This window comes from Myiozetetes cayanensis, unplaced genomic scaffold (genome assembly GCF_022539395.1).
Source record: "Myiozetetes cayanensis isolate MyiCay16 unplaced genomic scaffold, myiCay2020 scf12, whole genome shotgun sequence".
Taxonomy (NCBI): Eukaryota; Metazoa; Chordata; class Aves; order Passeriformes; family Tyrannidae; genus Myiozetetes; species Myiozetetes cayanensis.
In genome coordinates, this window is record NW_026086826.1 from 13,220,801 (window position 1) to 13,242,074 (window position 21,274).

A 21,274-nucleotide genomic window follows, 5' to 3' on the forward strand; every position below is an offset into this window, starting at 1 on the left:
TTTGCTGTGTTTTGTTTCAGAGTCGACAGATGAGTCTGAAGCAGATAAGATCCATTGTCTGAATAACAGCGTTTCCTCAGGCACTTACTCAGACTATTCCCCTTCCCAGGCTTCCTCAGGGTCCTCCAATGCGCATGTTAAAATGGGCTCCTTGCAGACAACGGCTAAAGAAGCAGTGAATAACTCTCTGTGGGGGAACAGGTGTGACAATCTTTCTTAGCACCTCTTCTGGTGGCATTTTGTCTTTTCATATGCACTCAAAGTGACTGTATCTTCCCCCAGAGGGTGGTTGGGCACTGAACAGGCTCTCCAGGGCGGTGGTCACAGCACCAAGGCTACCAGAGCTTTGGATGATATTCTGGGGCACCTGGTGAGGCTCTTGGGGATGGGCCTGTGCAGGGCTGAGGGTTGGATTTGATGATCCTGGTGGGTCCCTTCCAACTCAGCATATTCTGTAATTCTTTGTTGATCTGTTTAGGCATTTTGTTTAAAAATTCCACATTTTTTCCCATTTGTGTGTGGCCAATCACAGCCCAGGCTGTGCAGAGCTGGCCATATATCCATACTCCATAAACACCAGTAATTCCATAGCTGGTGGATCAACTCTGGGCTATAACCAGGCATTAAAGCTCCTGGAATCTGGCTGCAGTCTGCGTCCCATTATTGCGTCCTGGCCTCCCTCTGCCCTGGATTCCAAGAACATGGAAAGTTCTTGGAAAGCTCTAATGAGCCATCAGCAGCCTGAGAACACCCTTGTACCACACCAGGAACACCCTGCCCTGTCTGTCCCTGCCATAAATCACCTCACGTGGTTCCATCCACAGGCTCTATCCTGTTAAAGAGAGGCTGGAGCCTTCTCAGTGGAGATGCATAAAATCTTGGTGGTGAGAACACACACAAACTGCATCTGGTATCTTTGTTTAAAAATAAAGTAATGTAAGTGTGAAAAACCTTCTGTTGCACTCACAGATTATTTTTACAGCAGGTAAATATGTTCAGCTGGATTTCTGTGAACACAGCATGGAGCCAGCCAGGCCTGTCACTGACTTCTTAGTTTCTCCATGTGTGTACTGACACAGTCTGTGCTCCAGGGCAAAAACCTGCTGCCACCTTTGTGCCAAGCCAGTGGCATGAGGTTCATGTCTCATAGCACAATCTCAAAGCCAGAGCATAGATGGGAGAGTGCTAAATTGCTTTAAGCTCATAGAGAGTGTCCAAACAAGTGCAATGGAGATGGGGAAGGTCCTTCAGGGAAAGCCGTGTGAGGAGAGGCTGAGGGCTGGAGAAGAGGGGAGACCCCATTGAAGTTGCAACTTCCTCGTGAGGAGAAGAAGGGCAGGCATTGATCCCTGCTCTGTGGGCATGAGGTGCAGGACCCAAGGGAATGACCTGAAGTTGTGTCAGGGCAGGGTTAGTTTGGATCTTAGAAAAAGGTTCTTCCCCAGAGGGTGGTTGGGCACTGAACAGGCTCCCCAGGGCAGTGGTCACAGCACCAAGGCTGGCAGAGCTCAGGGAGCATTTGGATGATCCTCTGGGGCACCTGGTGAGACTCTTGGGGATGGGCCTGTGCAGGGCTAAGGGATGGACTTGATGATCCTGATGAATCCCTTCCAGCTCAGCAGATTCTGTGACTCTGTGATTCTGCTGTCGTTCTGGTGATGGTTTATGTGCTGGGATAGAGGGCATTTTATCTTGCTCCCTTCTCTCTTGTCTTTGCAGGCTGGCACAGTCATTCCCACAGCCCCTGGAGACCAAGCCATTGCTGAGCCAGCGGGAATCAGCTCCAGCTGGGAACCTGCCGGCACGGCCGGAACGGCGCCCGCTGAGCGACACGTTCGCCGAGGGCTGGACCGATGGCTCCCACTACGACAACACGGGGTTCGTGGCCGAGGAGAGCGCGGTGGAGAACCCAAACGCCAACCCCCTGCTCACCACCAAATCGAGGAGCTCATCCGCACATGGGCGCAGGCCGCTGATCCGACAGGACAGGATAGTTGGCATCCCCTTGGAGCTGGAGCAGCCGACGCTCAGAAACACACACGAATCTGAAGTGCCTCCTCCCAATCCTTGGCAAAATTGGACCAGAACCCCCAGTCCCTTTGAAGACAGGACAGCTTTTCCTTCCAAACTGGAAAGCACCCCCACCACCAGCCCTTTGCCTGAGAGGAAAGATCATGTCAAAGAGTCTCCTGAAATGACAAGTACTTTCCCTCCAGGAATAGCATGGGAATATCACGACTCAAACGCTAACAGAAGCCTCACAAATGTCTTTTCCCATATCCACTGTCGCCCAGATCCTTCCAAAAACGTCATTTCCATCAGCAAGAGCACGGAGCGGCTTTCCCCAATGATGAGGGATTTAAAAACGAACAAGTTTAAGAAGTCTCAGAGTATTGATGAGATAGACATTGGTACATACAAGGTGTACAACATCCCCCTAGAAAACTATGCATCCGGGAATGATACTGTAGGGCCTCACGAGAGGGTGGACAAGCTGCTGGGCCCAGAGCACGGCATGCTGAGCATGTCCCGCAGCCAGTCCGTGCCCATGCTGGACGACGAGCTGCTGACCTACGGCAGTGTCAAGGTGCAGCCGCAGCAGAAATCGTCCGTCACCAAGAAAGTCTACCAGTTCGACCAAAGCTTCAACCCCCAGGGTGCCGTGGAGGTCACGGCCGACAAGAGGCTCCTGCCGCCCTTCCAGCTCAACCCCGAGTACATCCCCCAGCCACCCAAAAACCTGCCCCAGGAGCTGGTGAGCCCGCGGGGGTACCGCGGGTATGCGCCCGTGGATCCCGTGTTCTCCTTCTCGCAGCCCTCGGTGAGCGAGGAGCCCATGGGGCCCCCCTTCGGCAGCCAGAGCGCACGGCCGGGCTTCCTGCGCAGGGCGGATTCCCTGGTCAGCTCCACCGAGATGTCCATGTTCCGCAGGGTCAGTGAGCCCCAGGAGCTGCCCCCGGGCGACAGGTACGGCCGGGCCCCGTTCCGCGGGGCGGCCGATCGCCAGAGCGGCATGGCCGTGCCCGAGGCACAGTTCCTCAAGCGCAACGGGCGCTACGAAGACGAGCTCCCTTCCTACCAGGAGGTGAAAGCCCAGACTGGGAGCTTCCCAGTTAAAAACCTCACGCAAAGGAGGCCCTTGTCTGCACGAAGCTACAGTACAGAGAGCTACGGCACATCCCAAACCCGGCCCGTCTCAGCGAGGCCGACAATGGCAGCGCTGCTGGAAAAGATTCCGTCAGACTATAACTTGGGTAACTATGGCGACAAGCCTTCCGATAACAGTGATATAAAGCCAAGGCCTCCCCCTGGGAAGGGAAATGAGAGCTGTGCTAAAATGCCCGCTGACTGGAGACAACAGCTACTTAGACATATAGAAGCTAGAAGGTTAGACAGGGTATGTTTGGCATTTCTCTGCAATTAATGCCTTTAGTTGTGTGTTTCGGTATGTCAAACTATTTGCACGTGCAGTGGTGACCACCAGAATTCCCAGTAATGCAATTCCTGCCTCGTTGTCAGAGGAGCTGGCCCACAAAGGGCCCTAGGGGTGCTCAGCTGGAGTGAAGGGTCCCAGATAAACTCAGAGGCTCCACTCTGGTCACTGAGGTGGTGGCTCCTGCAGCAGTACCCAAAATGATGAAAGCCCATGAGATTCTGTCCTGCTCATAGATGTGGATGTGCTGCTGGAGCCCACCACGTCAGGCACAACTGGGAGCTCTGGGCACATCTTGGCAGTAAAAGTGAACAAAGAAAACCACCACCGAGAATAAGTAAAATAATGTATTTTAGCTTTCGTATCACTGTTAGAGGGGGTTTAAAGGTGTCTCTTGACTGAGAAATAGCACTGGGTACCCACTGCCACTGTTTTGATCGAGGAATGTGATCATTATTCCTTTTAGCTGTAGGAAGTTGTGCTGATTTGCCTTCTATCCGAAGAATACAAGTCCTTTAGTGCATGATTTCAGTCATTACCTATTTAATGACCTACTTCATGAATTGCATTTACTTCATGATCTGAAGTGGTTGTGGAAAATTACTGTCATGAAATGCATAAGAAGGTAGTTGCCAAACGTGTCCATTTACGTACTTTATGCCAGAGCCTCCTGAGTTTGGTGTTACTGCACTCCTCACCTCCCAGTTGCTCGGATGTGATACTTATTAAAATATCATTAGAGCCCAATGGGTTAAGTTTAAAAATGGGCTCAAAGGCTGAAGTGTTTCCTCCCTTCAGCTCTTTTCCTTGTGCTGTGTAAAACCAATTGGAAAATTCTCCCCAGGGAAACCAGTGCACCCTGAGCAGAGCCATTTCTGGTGGAAATAAACACTTCCCAGATGCTGTTTGTTTAAGAAATATCTTCATGCTTAGCTTACAGTGTGTATCAAGGAATACCTGAACTCATGAAAACTGACACTGGTGGTTCTGCTGAGTTGGCAGCAATCCCTGTGAGCTGGTTACTGCTGGTTGCAAATCTCTCAGGAGTTGAGCTGCCTGGTGGAGGCTTTGCTGGTGTGAAGCCCTGGGCATTCCCATGGAGCAGCTGCTCCAGGAAAAGCCGCTGCCGGTCGGGCCTGTGCAGGACCGTGGCGGTGGGCAAGGAGCAGGTGCTCCTGGGATGGAGCAGAGCCTTCTCCCCCAGGGTTTGCTCCTTGGTGCCAGACACATCCCAGGCCTATCTGTGGTTGCGCAGCCAAGCCTAAATTTGGCCATATTTGCAAAATAAAGACTTGTACCATGTGATACAACTCCAGATACCAACACACCTCATCTGCTGTCAGCGTGGAAGTCGTTTCTGGTATCCATTTTATGTACAACGAGCAATGTACTTGCTTTGTGTGACCCAGTGCATGCCCCGGGGAGCTATTGATCTCTTGGGACTGTTTGTTTGCTTAAACTAAAACTTTGTGAACTTAACCATATATGTGTGATACTTAATTCGATGAGCATGTGTGTTCATATCTGTCACGTGGTTGTTTCCTCTACTCAGACCGCTGCTTACAAACACCACACAGTTAGCCTTGGCATGCTGCACTCTGGAGGGGTTTCAGCAATGCATGCCGGCCGAAGCATGACTTTAAACTTGCAGACTAAATCTAAATTTGAAAACCAAATGCTTCAAGAGCTACCTCTACCGAAAGTAAGTATGGGCTAGCCAGCACCACCAGCATTCCCAATAAATTAACTTCTTGCTTCCTCCTGGTTTAGCTTTTGCCTACTACTCATGCTTATACAGACCCAATGCAAAAAGCAAGGATGGCAGTGGTACAGTTTTCCTCCCTTGCTTTTTGGATTCTGGGTTTCCCGTGGCTGTCATTCCTGCTTCCTGCTCTCCTCCTCCAGACCGGTGCCATCATTTTCTCAATCTGTGCAGAGAAATGGGGAACGTGCTTTGCTCTGAGACTGAGCTTAAAAAAAGGACTGTAGAAATGTTGAATATGCATTTAAATAGGCCCCAGGAGACAGGGATTTTAATATTTGAGCATTAACTGGCTCTGCTGTAGTAGCTGATGAGCTTTGAGCACACTTACCACACCCAAACCCATTTTAAACTTTGGTTGAGTAACACATGTAGAAAGAGAATAACCTCATTTTTTACTATTTTACATCTGTTCTTGGTATATTGCTGACAAGTACAGACATACAAGATCATCCTAAACAAATGTTTGAAGGGAAAAGCACACAGGACAAGCCAGAGAGGGACATTGCTGCAGGATTTGCAGTGTCAAAGAGGAGATCCTGAGACCACCTGTGCATCCATGTGGCCACACTCACATGCCCAGGGTGAGGGCGATGTAGGAGGGACAAGCCTCACTTGGCCTCTCCCTGCTTTGGCAGCAGGAGCTGTTGGGACACATTAGCAGCATCTCTAATTAAAGGGCAGCAGAGCACAGATCCAGGCGCTGCCATGGGATCAGCTGTGCTGGTAATTGCCAGGCTGGCCTCCAGCACCGCTGGCACCTGCCCAGGCAGGACCAGCCCTGGCCAGAGATTCCCACAGGAGGCTTCCAAGGCCCTGTTTCAGAGCTTACATCCAAGGCTGGTGAGAAGAATAGGGTGATTTCATGGCAGCAGCATGAGCAGGTTGTGTGGGTTGGACAGACCTCGGCCCTGCTCAGCTCCCTGATGCAGCACGAATTCCGTGCTGGAGTTCTGGGCAGAGCTGGGACAAGATAGCAGCACACATAGATCAGTGTCAGGCTTTTCCTGCTGGGACTGACTCTCCATACACTGTCACCTCCATCCCACCTGCCGTCAGCTGTCCCTGGGTTCCCTCCCTCGCTCTCTGTGCTTCTCTGTTGTTGGGTGGGTGGCACCGAGAAGCCCCCCAGGGGTGTGTGTTGGCCACGGGTGACATTCCAGTGTTGTCTCTGCTTCCAAAGAACCTGTTTGTCTCCTCGGGTACATGCCAGGTCTTGTCACGAGTCCTTGAAAAAATCCATTTGCCATCAACCCCAAATAACAGTGCTGGTTTGCTACACACATCAGGAACACGGTGTTTTATAGCACTTCCAGGATTTGAGGCTGTAAATGAATATGGATATTAATGGATGGATGTCTGAGGAATTAATGAATCTGTTCAGAGTGATATATTTTGGGGTGTGCTCTGATGTGGATTATTCTGCTTTCTCTTCCACCAGCATTTCACTGCTCCATACCCATATAAACTGTGATGCTGAAGTGCATTAAGGGGGTTATTCTATTATTGTACTGTTTGGGAAGCAGGGGAAAATTACTGTTGAATGAATGTCGTGTATATTTGGTATTGTTTTATTCTATTCCTTCATATGTTCTAAAGGATTTGCATTTCTTGATGAATCCAGGCCACAGCAGTTTAATTTTTGTCTCCTTCTCCTCCCTCCTTCCTGTGGCCTGGATTCAAGAGAGTAATGAGTGAGGTCTGGTTGTCCAGTGGATGGTCAGGAAATCAAGTTTACCAATAACTTATTTTCAGAATGTTTATTGCATTGATTCTGCTCACTGTAGAAAATGCTTGAACTGCTGCTTTTCATTGTTTACCCAGATTTAATGGATGTGGGTTTGCTTTCAGTCTGTCCGAGCTCAGAAAATGAGCAATATTACAAGGGGTCAAATTCATTTTGCTGCAGAAAATGAAACCACAGAATTTACCTGTTTATTGAGAAAGCAGAAAACACCCTCTGTATTTTTTCTTTTGCCCTCTCGAGTGCAAACTCCCTCCTGCAGATCAGTCAGTGGGGAAAACAACCCAGAACTTTTCCATTTTTGGGATCCATCTCCTAGGTGGTTTAAAAGATTGTGGTTTGGTGGAATCCATTCCCAGAAGTGTCTGTTGCCACCTCCCTTGGGAATAATAGTCAGTCAGGAGGAAAGGAGAGGTTCCCTTTGGAATGAGCCTCTCTACCCCCTCTCTGCATGGGGAGGGCATCCAGAGAGGCCCAGAAGCTGATCCCTCAGGATGTGAGAGGATTCTCAGGACAGCTCTGGAAGGGATGGCTTTATTTTCCATTTTAATGGTGTAAAGAAAGCTCCACAAGGAGGTCTTTCAACAGTGGAAATGTTTTTCTAGTGGTTTTTAATAGAAGGAAAATAGCAACTTCCATGATTTTTCTGGAAGACTTGAATGATGAAAGAATTATAATGAAAATCTTCTTTCATTTGAAATAATCGGAGTTGAAATATTGTTTATTTATAAATCACTGAGATGTGTGATTTAATCACAATTTACTTCTTACTTTTAAACTTCTGTTAAAAAATAGTTTTTAATTGACAAGTTCCCAGCTTTCATGTTTCAAAGCAAATGCAATTCTTCAGCCATCTAAATAAGTGTATCCTGATTTTCTGTAATCTAAACTGGAGAAGTATTTGCTTGAATGACAGAGGGGAAAAATAGATATTTTTGTTTCTTTGTAGATTTTCATTAATCAGAACTCAGTAAGCACCACATCATTCAGGTACTGTCAGTGGTAGCACAATGCTGGAATTTTGGAAAGTCTGACCTCCATGTTATTAAAATTTCCAGTGATGGTAGAGAAACAGAGGGACAGATAACAGAAGATCAAGATGGGACAGAAGAAGCACAAAGACCCTCCAAAGTCCTGAAAACAGGAGTAAAATAACCAGGGGGAAAAAGGACAAGGAAGAAATATTTATAACAGGAGAGAAAAGGGAAAGATAATAATATTTAGGAAACTTTAAATGTGTGTTATGGCCATTTAAATTCAGAAAAAAAATTTAATTACAAGTTAATATTGTACATGTAATAATCTGTTGGTTTAACACAAGACAGGCCTAGCCTAGAGAGGTCTGGGAGCCTCAGATGGAGCTGAGTGAGGGGGACAAGGAGTCACAACTTCACCTTTGCCATCAGGGAATGTTTTCTGCAGAAAATAAAAGCATCAAATTTGTCTTTGTGGCAAATACTTCATTAAAAAAGTCTTTGCTGCTTGAACGAGCAGCAAGAAAGTTCTAACTCACTGTTAAGGGCAGACTGCACATTGAAATGTGGGATTTCAACCAAATTTGTTTCTCTGAGTCATGTAAAATGAATTTTCTCTTTTCTCTCATCATTCATTATTCTCATTATTTCTCTCCTATGCCTTTCAAGCCTTCCTGCTTGCAGAGGGTCCCTGAGCAATGTGGTCACGTGTTAATGAAATACTGGGGGAATTAGGAGGATTTCTGTTGTAGCAATAGCACGGTGTGGTTTATTTAACTGGGTTGGTGACTGAAGTGAAGCTGAGGAGGGGTTGTTTGGTGACTAAAAGCTGCCCTACATTTGTGCAACAGACCCCGTCGCAGCAGAGCAGCATCCTGGACAACGGGCAGGACGAGGTGTCCGTGGGCAGCCAGTGGAACCCGTACCCGCTGGGGCGGCGGGACGTGCCCCCCGACACCGTCACCAAGAAGGTAAGGAAGGGATCCCAGAGTGGATCCTGCTCCCAGCACCTCTCCAAGGAGGAGAGAGAGTGTATGAGGACACACCTGGTTTTGTTTCAAGGCTTAAAGCAATAATTGTTGGGAATTCAAGGCATGTTTTGCCAGTGTTTGTGTGGTTTGTGTGGTTCCATCTCTGGTGTATGCAGTGGGCACAGGGGGTTGGGCAGGTGTCTTCCTGTCCCTTGGCCTGCAGAGTCTCATCAGATGTTTCATTTCAATGACAATTATAACAAATGAAACGTTGGGATGGTGCCAACCCAGCTCTGAACAGGCAAAGCTGTTTCATTGATAAACTCACCAGAAATGGGTCTAATTTCTGGTACCTTGTGGCGGATGTTGAATTCCAGTGCTTGGAGCTGGGCTGCTCATCTGCAAATATTGGCTGTTCCCTCCCAGCCCCAGCTTGGCTCATCCACTCAGGAACTGCTGGGTTTGGCTGCTCTAATCGCAAAGCTGGAGAATGGAGGGTCCTGACAAACTCAGCTGTGTTTGGAGTCGATGCTGGGAGGTGGAGCTGCACATTTGAGCTGGGATAATTACAGTGGTCATTGCCTACATGGAGATCCAACCAGCTCATCCCTGGAGTAAAGTCCTAGGGGTGAATAACACCAGTGAAAGTCATGGTGTGCACACTGATAACTGCTGTGTGAATAACCCTCAGCTGATGAGGAAGGACCTCCCTGATGCCTTCACAGCTTTTATCCAAGGCAGTGGCAGAAGCAGCAACCCTTGGCTTCACAGAGAGGTGCATCCGCAGGTCCATGAGTACAGGAGGATTGCTGGAAGATGGGAGATGGAAATTGCACCTCCCTCTGGAAATTGCCCAGAGGGAGGAGGAAGAAGGAGGAGGAGGAGGAGGAGGAGGAGGAGGAGGGTGCCGTGACAGGGTGTGGTGGAGTTGGCTCTGACAGTCAAGTTATTTATCATCTGATATGCAAGAAATGAGGATGAGAAATGTAAGAAAAGTAATTTCTTGCCTTCACTGGCATTTTGGGATAAAACCTGTGTTGGTCCATTCCCTGTTGGACACTGTTGCTGTCTTGCATTTGTGGACCATCAGTGCACAGTCAGTGCTGTAACAGTTCACCATCAACAGAGCACCATCAGGATTGTAATAAATTCAACTGCAGACTTTCTCTTGTTCTGAATATTTCCGTATCTGGCTGCTCCCATGGGATAAGTACAAACATTGCTTCACTCAGCAAATCTATCATTACACCCACTGCCAGCTACTCCAACTGTACTGTAAATATTGGACACCGAGCTGAAAATAATTAACTTTTGTACTGGATGATAAGTAAAGAATACAGATGAAATTGGGGAAGCAGTCTGCATAATAGAGATTTTTTCTGCAGAAGAAATAATTCCCATTTCCATGAGAAGCAGCTTATCCCCCTCCAGAAGAGCCACGGTGTGAATCCACAAGCAGGAGTGATACAATCTCCTCAAAGTCTATTAACAGCAGAGAGAAAATGAATTCTGAGAGATGTTTACTCACCTTCCTCAGGGGTTTGTAATGTGCTGGTGTGACAACACTCATCTCTCCAAGCAAAGTCACCTCCAATGTCTTGGTTTTCCAGAATCTGGGGATTAAAATCCAGCAACTATTTGAAGTCATTCAGAAACTCTTCTGTAGAACTGAAGTTCAACATAGCAAACAATTAAATGTGTGAATATAAATTGTAATATGTTTTGGTTTTCCACTAACTGGGCTCCTGCAGAGCGGAGTCACTGTGGGGTAGAGACTTGGGAAATCATGGTAAGAAGAGTTGAGAGTTGTTTTTCCAAGGGGAGGGGTGTTTATGGCAGAGGGATGGACTGTGTATTCAGGCTGATATAGAATCGTGGGATCATTTAGCTTGGAAAAGATCTCCAAGATCATCGAGTCCAGCCATTAACTGATATCTGTCTAACTGTATATAGACATTAATACACATTCCCAAATTTCCCACACACAGAACTACTCTGTGTATAGTGATGGCTCGCACTGTCAGTGAGCTGAGAATGCTGCACAGGCATCACTACTTCATTATCTGGGTTGGAGGATGGTTGAAGGATGGTTGTTTCCATCCTTCTTGCTGTTCATAATGCAGATTAAATGCTCATTTTACCTCAAGTCCATAATTTATGGGCTATTTCCCCTATGGCAAAATTGGATATTTTAATCTCCCAATTGAATAATCCACTGATTTATTAAAAGACTATTAAAAGCCTGCAGTATTTAGGCTTCCTGGAAAATGACTTTTACTGTTGTGTCCACAAGACAGAAACACAAGACAGGAGCCATCCTTCCTTGGCTGGTATTAGCAAAAGACCAGGTTGATATAAATGCAGTATTTAACTTGTATTTACCAAATATTGGAGCTTCAAACCAGCAGATGTTGTGACAGAAATATTATCACAGAAATTTGGTTGGTTACGTTTGGTAAAAGCCACGTTTGGTCACAGGACAAGGCATAGGATTTAACTGTTGGTGCTTTCCATACCCAGAGCATAATCCTGGTCAGTTTCTGTCTGTGTTATAGATCTTACTCCAAATTATCCTCAGAAAAAACAAACATTCCAGTATCTTCATAGTGGATGTGATAAATTATTCACCCTCCTTTGATTTATTAAATGTTTTCAGTTCACAAAACGCCCTGAGCGGAAGTGTAGACGTGACATGAGGAGAAAAATACCTAATGTTTATCAAATGGCTGATTCTCCCCAAACTTCCCAGGTCCCCAATGCCATGGGCGTGTCCCTACTGGTTTTAATCCTGTTTTTTTCAGCTGTGCTCCAAAAGCAAACCTCTGCTGGCTCTCAGGTTTTCTTGGGCCCGACTCTGTGAGTTTAATAATCACTTCTTTTCAGCCTCCTGCCTTTGTGGTCTAACAGATTGCGTTGCCCACAGGCAGGTAGCCACATCCAGACCCTCATGGGATCCCAGAGCCTGCAGCACCGGAGCCGGGAGCAGCCCTACGAGGGGAGCATGAACAAGGTCACCATCCAGCAGTACCAGCCGCCGCTGCCCATCCAGATCCCAGCGGCCCAGAGCTCCCGAGCCCCCCAGACCGGGCGGTGCCTCATCCAGACCAAGGGCCAGCGGAGCACCGACGCCTACCAGGAGCAGGTGAGAGGGTCTGCATTGCAACTTCGGGGCAGAGATGTCCCTGTGTTTTCCAAAGTGTCCATGGTACAAGGGAGCCTCGGGCAGGAATGGGGCAGCTGAGCTGGGCAGCCCAAGGAGCTCTGGATGGACTAGGGGCAGGCTGGTCCATCCCATTTCCCAGCACCAGCCATCAATACCCATTTTCTCTTGGACTGATCAAGTGACACCATTTGCCCTTGAAGTCCCTGAGCAGAACTGGCATCACAGGGTCACACCGAATTAATTTGCACCTTCTGCCTCTTCCCCAGCAACCCAGTTAAGTGTCAACAGGGCAGGTTATTTTATAACACACTAATCTGCTCAGATCTGCCCAGTGAAAGGCCATCTGCAGCCCCAGTGCCCCCAGCACTGGGGAGTTCCTTCATTAATGGTTCTGTCCTCATTATATTTGGCCTTAATGACTGAAATACCTGTTTGGGGCCCCTGACTTTGCTGAATGAGGTGCTCAGTGCAGGTTGTGGGCCTGTGCCCTGACCTGGCAATGCTCTGAAGATCCCTGAGCTTTGAGTATTTATCCCTTGCTTTGTCCCAGGGATGCTGCACATGTGACTCCTTCTGGAAAAATAAAATTTCACAGATTAAGCCTCACTGACAGGTTTATCCTAACGTTTATGAGAAAAAATTTGGCCAATGTGAACATCTCATGAGTCTAACGGGTTTTTTTCCTCCTTGAAAACGAAACTTTAAAATCCGTGCAAAAAATCTGTGAATGACAGGGAATATTATGGTATCACTGTGTGCTAAAATCATGCCAGTACTTCCAGTTTATAGCAATATTCCACTGACTTTCTCCACACTGTGCAGTGCAGGGCTCAGCTCGTCCCCCTGATGGTGAACGGGATGTGTGGGAAGAAGGATGCTGTGGTTTAGGAAGGGTTTAATGTTGGCATCCACTTACCCCGCCCTGTCTTTCTAATCTAGTTTTGTGTGAGGATAGAGAAGAATCCTGGCCTGGGGTTTAGTATCAGTGGTGGAATAAGTGGACAAGGAAATCCATTCAAACCTTCCGATAAGGTACGTTGGGAATTTCTCTCTACCTGGTCCTTATTTTAGAGTGGAGACGTGGAGAACATGAGCGAGATGTTTATGGAGATGTGGAGAACATGAGCGAGATGTTTATGCCCTTCTGTTGTGATTATTGAAATACTTTTCCCCATACTTGTCTTTTTTGTTTGGTTGGTTGGTTTGGGGGTTTTTTTGGTGGTGTTTGCTTTCTTTTCCCAGTTAATGAAAATGAGAGAATCAAACATCAATCCCATGGGTGTCTGCCCCATATTCCACGTCTAAGATAATTTGTGAGGCTGTTTTCTGGAGAATTTTCTCTCTCACTTTTAAGAGTCACTTTTAGCCCTGATTTAAGCTTTAAGTAAATTAATTAGAGGGGACACTAAACCAGCAGTACTGGTAGATGGAATGCCAGGGTTTGTAGCTGCTGTGTCACATAGAACCAGCCTGGCCTGTAAACTGGAGATCACTGGATCCTTACAGACCCCATGGCACCAGTTACCTTCTGTGCTGGAAATTAAGAATGTCCCCATGAGATACACAGTGGTCAGGGAGACTCAGGATTCATTCTGGGAATTGCAAGTCTAAGATAAATCTCTATGTGATAAAAGGAAGCCTAGAAAAACTCCACCATCTGGTGATTCCCAGCTCCCGGGGCTGTAGGATTAGGAAATGCACTCTTAGACCTTTAAATTTGTCTGTTTGATGCAATAAAACTGAGTGGAGTTTGTTGGAAAATGAGCACTTTGGGCACCTCTCTGTTGAACACATTCCTAGAGCTGATGTCCTTTGCTAATCCAGGATTCAGTTTGCAGAGACTGTCAGAACTTCCGTTAAGTATGGAGAAAGTTTGGCAAGTGATGAAATTTTTTTAAAATTCTTTTTTCATCTCTTTTCAAAACTTTGAGATCTACCTGCAAATTAAAGAAATCAATTCCCCACCTCCCTAAATTACAACAGAAAACTGACTGGGAATGTAAAATAGGCTTGGAAATACCAACCTGACACAGTCTGAATTCCTGGTCTAAGGAAGGTGTCCTTGCCCATTGCAGGGGGTGGAACAAGATGGGCTTTAAGGTCCTTCCCAATCCAAACCAGTCTGGGATTCTGGGATTCAGTTTTCTTATTGATAATCCCTGTTTTGACCTTCCAGAGTAGTTCCATGTAATGTACATAAACCCCAGGAATTTTAACTATTATCCTTCAAAATGTTCTCATTTTTGGTGTCCTTGGAGACTTCACACTGGAATTATACTTTATAACATCGGGGCCTGGTTTTGCCCAGTTGAAGGTGGGATGATAGAATTAAGCTGGACTTTTCCTGGCTGTCACTTGGCTGAAGTGACTGAAGGAGAGTCCCTGTTCCACTCTGAATGTGTCTGGAGCAAGGCAGGAACAGCTGGAGATAGAACTGGTTTTCCCACTCACAGGAACACAACTCAGGGAGTGATGGGAGGGGAATTAATAGTTAAAGGGTTTTTCTATATTGTTACTCTGAACCATCACTTCCCACACAGTGACACCAGATTTGCCATATTTTAAATGAAATGCTGATATCAGTGGAATGAGAGGACAGGAGAAGCCATGGAGAAGCCACCATTCCTTTGGAACAGCAGACCCCTGCCACAAGTTCATGGCACAGGGATGAGCCTTCAGCAGCCCATGTACAGCTCTGTCCCAGTTTTATGCTGGGTTTTACACTGGCAATACTGGGCAGGGCCTTGCTCACAAGACTGTCAAATCCCTCAAGGATGCACATGATGGTGATGCCAAGCAGGGATTTCCCTGGTGTGCCTGGGAGCAATGGGAATGTTCACATTTAGCCTTGGATTCCCCTTGGAGCAGGGAGAGCACAGCACAGACACTGAGGGGCCAGAACTGATGAGCTGTGTGGGAGTTTAATGTGCTCATCAGCTGGAACCAACCTTTGATTTGTGAGTTTATTAACATATTTTACTGAAATTCTGAAAACAAATCTATAACTATCCTTTACTCTTAATAGCTTTCCTCTTTCAAAGCCTTTCACTGCTCAGACACTGGATTTAAGGTCTGTCCCACAGCACTGAAGATCTCAAGGGCTGAATAATCAACTGCTTTCTAGACGTCTTTTAAACTTTTTTGTTTCCTAGAGGAATCAAACAAAGATTACTGTGTAGATTATGGTAGAGATTATTCTAATAAATTAATGCTTCCTCCATTTTACTTACCCTCCTGATAAGCCCTTTCACTCTATTCATATTGGACAGTATTTTGTGAGGTGGAAGCTTAGTTAAAAATGACCCACAATTATATTTATTGGGTGAAGCAGCTGAAGCTGCTACAAACCCAACCTAGTGTTTGATTACAAACAGATTAAAATGGAGTTTGGTGTTCAGCCCAAGTCTATAAAGTCCCCAGACCCCAGTTAGGGACTCACCTGTATTTTGGGCTGTAGGTCTCGGAGATGGCATCCTAACCTGTGTTACTTTGACTTATAGGGTATCTTTGTTACTAGGGTTCAGCCTGACGGCCCCGCGTCCAGCCTGCTCCAGCCTGGGGACAAGATCCTGCAGGTACAGGGGGAGGGACTGCTGGGGGGCTGAGGGCAGCTCAGAAATGAAGTGGTGGTGATGCAGGCCTGAAGTTGTGTCAGGGCAGGGTTAGGTTGGATCTCAGGAAAAGGTTCTTCCCCAGAGGGTGGTTGGGCACTGAACAGGCTCCCCAGGGCAGTGGTCACAGCACCGAGGCTGGCAGAGCTTAAGGAATGTTTGGATGATCCTCTGGGGCACCTGGTGTGACTCTTGGGGATGGTCCTGTGCAGGGCTAAGGGTTGGACTCGATGATCCTCATGGTACCTGGTTTGTATCAAAAATAGTGTGGCCACAGCCCCAAGGCAGTGATGTGCCCCTGTGCTGGGCACTGCTGAGATACCTACAGTGCTGGGGTCGGTTCGGGGCCCCTCAGACAAGAGAGACATTGAGGGATGGGGGCATGTCCAGAGAAGGGAATGGAGATGGGGAAGGGTCTGGAGCACCAGGAGCAGCTGAGGGAGCTGGCAGGGCTCAGCTTGGAGAAGAGGAGGTTCAGGGGGGACCTGGAGCAGGTGTGGCCATGGAGCCTGATTCCCTTCCTGGGCTGTGTCCATTTTCCTGGAGAATGGTGGATCTTCTACTTGGGCCTATTGAGCACAGTCAGTGAACTGTGGGTAATGATGTTTATTAACATTTGATTTTTGAAATAGTGTTGAAACAGACAAGAGAGAGATTATTATAGAGAGATTTAATTGACAGAACAGCTTATAAATACTTCCCTCTTTATTTCTGTATCCAAATGGAGCCCATTCTGCCCATACATGCAGCACAGCACCTGGAATATGGAAACCTTCCATCCCAGAGTTATGCTTCCTCAGAAAACACACAAACTATCCCAGAGTCACAGGATCTTTTCAGTGGGAATGAAGTATTCCCTGGAGACTCCAGTTCAGCCCCTGCTCGAAGCCAATGGAGGGCGAGAATAACGTGTGCTCAGTGTTTGTGGGATCCTTATGTGTCCATTATTTATTTTAGCTTTTTATTTCCATCCACCCCTTTGTTCCACCAAAATGAAGCCACTATAGAGCTTTCTCCTGTGTTTGTCCCTGTTGCAGGCCAATGGACACAGCTTTGTACATATGGAACACGAGAAGGCTGTGCTTCTACTGAAGAGTTTCCAGAACACAGTAGACCTTGTTATTCAACGTGAGCTTACTGTCTAAATATTTTTTTATAAATAGTAAATATGTCTAGCCAGATCTAATGTTCAAACAGATTTATACATAGGAAACCAATTTTTTGCCAATTGCTGGACCAATGGCAAACAGTAGTGCCAAATGTATAATACTCTATGTTAGTACCAATCATCGGGAAAAAATATATTAACTATATAAATATATTGTTCATGTGGCTCCGTATTAGTTTTACTTGTCAGCCTCTGGCTGTGCATTGGTGCGTTTTTTTAATCAAGTTACTTCTTAAAGTCGATTTCATATGATTTCAGAACACAGAAGCACATACAAATCCTTTAGGAATTCTGCTGTCCATCAGAAACACTGCCTCAGAGTTGTATATGCCTTTATAAAGATGAACTATATTAACCTGTACTTCCCATGAAATATTTCTATCATGTCGCATACAAAAGTATAGAGAAAAAAATATTTTCATAAACACCTCAAAGAAAGTATATATTAAATTAAATTTAATAATGTTCATTTATTTTCAATGCAAAGATATTCTATGCCTTATGAAAATACCTGTACATATGCCGTGTGTATAGTTGGCTCCGTAGGGATCAGGAACAATTCATATACAGGGTGAGAGACTTCTGAAATTGGAACTCTGGGACCTCGGTACAAAAACCCACATGGAAATGGGTGAACTTCCTTTGGAATGGGCCAGGTTGGATGGGCCTTGGAGCAACCTGGTCTAGTGGAAGGTATCCCTGCCCATGGCAGGGGATGGAATGGGATGAGCTCTAAGGTCCCTTCCAACCCAAACCATTCTATGGTTCTGTGATTCTGAATTCCTTTGGAATGGGTTAACTCCCTCTGGAATGGGTTAACACCTTTGGTTTGGCACTTCCCATGGATTCCATGTGCACACTCTACAGGAGAACTCCGAGGACAGGCAGGTTTGGCTCACGGATGGAGGAAGGTTGTGATGGTGGCAGTAAAACTTCTTTTGTTGCTGCTAATTTTATTATTTCACTTTTTTAATTTCCAATTCGAGGCCCTTTACTCACATCCCCCATTCCCATGGACATTGTTGTGTATCTTCACTGGCTCCAGGCCGGGCCGGGCCCAGCTTGGGATATTCCCATCGGGGAGGCTTTATGTGATCCTTGATTTGATCAGGAGTCCTTTACAGGGAATGGGAGCAGGTTTAGAGCTGCCACACCCCAGGGAGCAGCAGGTGACACTGAGTGACATCAAGCCAGCCTGGAAGGAGCATTCCCAGCTCAGGGCACAGTGTGACAACCCCTCAGGTCCAAGTCCTGGTGCTGCTCCCAACAGAGTCCTGACAGCTGCTGGTGGTTCAGGGCTCCAGCGTGGTTATACCTGGCAGCAAGATGGAAAAAGACAGGGAAACCTCCCACCAGGTGTTTTCAGAGGATCCCATTTCCCTGAGGAAGGGATGAGGGAGAGCTGGCACCAGGCTCGTCTGTGCCCAGGCTCATTCCCACCCAAAAATCCCACATCCAAGGGTGCAGCCACAGCCCACAGACACAGCTGGGGATATTCCACTTCGCTGCCTCCAAGAGCCACTAGGAATTCCTAACCCTTCCCTCCCTGGCTGTGGGACCTTTTGGAGATTTGCCAGGAGCGGAGGGACAGAGCTGAGCCCCGGAGAGCTGAGGGGTCCCCCCTACACAGGGGGTCCTGCACAGGGCGATGGTGGGGGAGGAAAAAGAAAGCAAAAAAGCTGCTTTCAAAATGCTTTTTTAAAATTTTTTGAGGAAAAAGCTCAGCCCAGACCGCAGGAAGCCTCCAGGACCCCCTTTTCCCAGTGCCAGCTCACAGTTCGTATCCAGGTGATGACAAACTAGGGGAGTTATCAGCCAGGTGTTCCAACAGCAACAATTTAACATCTTCAAATCTTGCTTTCTGAGATATTTTATAACACATCGACATCTGCATCTGTGTTTGGTAGCAGTGCCAGCCCCTGTGAGGGGACAGGAGATGCCAGCCAGGGTGGCCATGCCCAGCCAGTGGCTCCAAGCAGGGCCCAGGCAGGACAATACTGGGGGTGAATGGGGCAGCTGAGAGCAGAGTCAAGGAAATCCAAGGAAAATCCAAGGAAAAAAGGAGTATGGAATGTCTGGGTGTTGGTTTGCTGCTGTTAGTGAGCACTTGGAGTGTAAAGATGTTGGTTAAAGCCCCTTCCAGTGCCTAAAGGGGCTCCAAGAGAGCTGGAAAGGGACTTCGGACAAGAGCCTGGAGGGACAGGACAAGGGGGAATGGCTTCCCACTGCCAAAGGGCAGAGTTAGATGAGATACTGGGGAGAAATTTCTGGCTGTGAGGGTGGGGAGGCCCTGGCACAGGTTGCCCAGAGAAGCTGTGGCTGCCCCATCCCTGGGGGTGTCCAAGGCCAGGTTGGACAGGGCTTGGAATAACCTGGGATAGTGGAAGGTGTCCCTGCCCATGGCAGGGGGTGGAACTGGATGAGCTTTAAGGTCTCTTCCAACTCAAACCAATCTGGGATTCTATGAAACCTCTCTGCTGTAATATAGCATTAATTACCTTATGCAATCAAAAATGCTTATTTATAGATGTGTATATATCTGAAAGGGAGATTTGCAACAGGAAATGCAAACCCTATATTAAATTACAAAGGCACATTTGGATCAGCTGAGACAGGCCACGGTGTCAGACCCAGGTCTGTACAGGGTCAGTGGGGATCAGGGTGGTTATTCCTGGGAATTGTCTGTGGCAGGAGAAGGGTCGAAGCCAGGGCTGTGCTGCCCAGTCCAGCTCAGGACACGGCGGGGTGTATTTCCCCCCAGCCAGGCAGACCCTGTCCAACAGGATCAGGGTTGGACATGGGGCACACACAGGCACAGGAGGTGACAAAGCTGTGGAGTCACCACCCACCTTGGCAGAATTTGGCCATAAACTAAAACACAAGAACTTCCACCTCAACATGAGGTAGAACTTCTTTCCATGGAGGGTGGTAGAGCCTGGAATAGCTGCCCAGGAAGGGCATGGAGTCAGTCTCCTTAGCTGGAGACATCCCAAATCCACCTGGACAAATTCCTTTGTCACCTGTTCCAGGTGACCCTGCATGGGCAGGGAGTTGGACTGGGTGATCTCCAGAGGTCCCTTCCAACGCCAGCTATCCTGTGATCCTGTGAACTGGTTGGATTTCACAGTTAGAAATCCCACACTGGGGAAGTTGGGAATTCTCTCTGCAGTCTGAGCTCCCTGCCCATGGCTGGCATGGCCCCTCCCTTCTCTCCCTTTCAGATTCCATAATTCCCTCTTGAAGCGCACAAAGCCGTCTGGCCTCATCCCCTTATTCCCAGGCACTCAGGTCCTGGGTCATTCCCTATGGCCGTGCCAATACAACTTTCCGGGCAGTAGTTTGATGGGATACGGATCCACTGGGGGTTTGGGTGCTGTGGGAACGAGGCTGTTGGCGCTGTGGGCCACTCCGGGAGCCTGCAGGGCCACTGCTGACCCAATCCCAAAAGGGACCGTTTGCAAATCGTGGAATTGAAAAAAAAAAAAAAACAAACCTAAAAAAACTTTTTGCCAATCCCCTTCCTGGATGATTCCAGCCGATTTTGTGGAAGTGACTGAATGACACCATTGCATTGTGTGAGGACCCCTGGCCCTGGCACTCAGGGCCTTTGTCTCTGGGCTGCCTCGGTGGCTCATGTCCCTCCCTCGTGTCCCCCCTTCGTGTCCCCTCCCCGGGCAGGGCACTCGCTCATCACTTCGGTTTTCTACCTGTGAGTACTGTATCCGGTTCAGAACCAACAGCTTCCTTTATTAAAGATTTTACCATTTTATAAAAGACATGTTTAATTATGATGGAGATGGCTGTATTGTAATTAATATTTTGAGATAATTGTGATTTTGAGCTTAAATTATATACAGAAATGGTCATTTTTGTATGTGTTCAAAGATTGCTATATTCCAGATGACTGTACTTTTCAGTTGAATTCCAGTATTCCTGTAAATAAAGCTGAATGAGGAAATATTTACTACTTTATTAACATAGATTGTGAATGTACTTCATGTTTTTTGCAGTATAAAGACTTAACTGAACTTGAAAGCTGCTTCATTTTCTGTGCAAAAAGGTACTTCAAAAATTCTATTTTAAATCTATTGATTGAGTGCAATCAACTCTCGTCCCTTGGCACATGCAGGTTGTCCCCTCCCCGTGCCCTGTGGGGCCCCGGCCCGTGCGTGTGGTGTTGATGCATTTTGCAGATGCTTCTGTCCATAGGGAGCCCAGGGACTGAACCGCCGCTGTGCAGTATTAGCAGAGCCATTTTCGGCTTTGGTGTACCCGAATTTTTCAGTATTTCAAAAAAAAAAAAATGTTTTGAATAACATAAAAAAGTCTCTTTATTGTATAAATAATAAAAATGTCACCTTATTGTAATTCTTTTGGGTCATTTCTTTGCTGTCAGGAAGGATGGAAGGTTTGGGAGGGAGAGGAAGGGGTGGTTGTTCCCCACATCC

General features: G+C 47.1%; 1 protein-coding gene across 6 annotated transcripts in view; it reads left to right on the plus strand.

The window, feature by feature from the left end:
* The window catches only part of LRRC7 (leucine rich repeat containing 7), a 195,761-nt gene extending 174,567 nt beyond the window's left edge, over positions 1 to 21,194 (plus strand). For 4 of the 6 annotated variants that reach the window (XM_050306383.1, XM_050306384.1, XM_050306381.1 and 1 more), the window contains exons 18-24: positions 21 to 201; positions 1,720 to 3,397; positions 8,765 to 8,884; positions 11,808 to 12,026; positions 12,987 to 13,079; positions 15,548 to 15,622; positions 16,696 to 21,194. In XM_050306383.1, coding sequence (XP_050162340.1) covers positions 21 to 201; positions 1,720 to 3,397; positions 8,765 to 8,884; positions 11,808 to 12,026; positions 12,987 to 13,079; positions 15,548 to 15,622; positions 16,696 to 16,803 — 2,474 coding nt within the window. In that variant the 3' untranslated portion in view covers positions 16,804 to 21,194. Of the gene's footprint in view, positions 1 to 20; positions 202 to 1,719; positions 3,398 to 4,985; positions 5,136 to 8,764; positions 8,885 to 11,807; positions 12,027 to 12,986; positions 13,080 to 15,547; positions 15,623 to 16,695 lie in introns of all 6 variants that reach the window. The other 2 variants (XM_050306385.1, XM_050306382.1) reach the window with 2 other exon arrangements.
* The last annotated feature ends 80 nt before the right edge of the window (positions 21,195 to 21,274 follow it).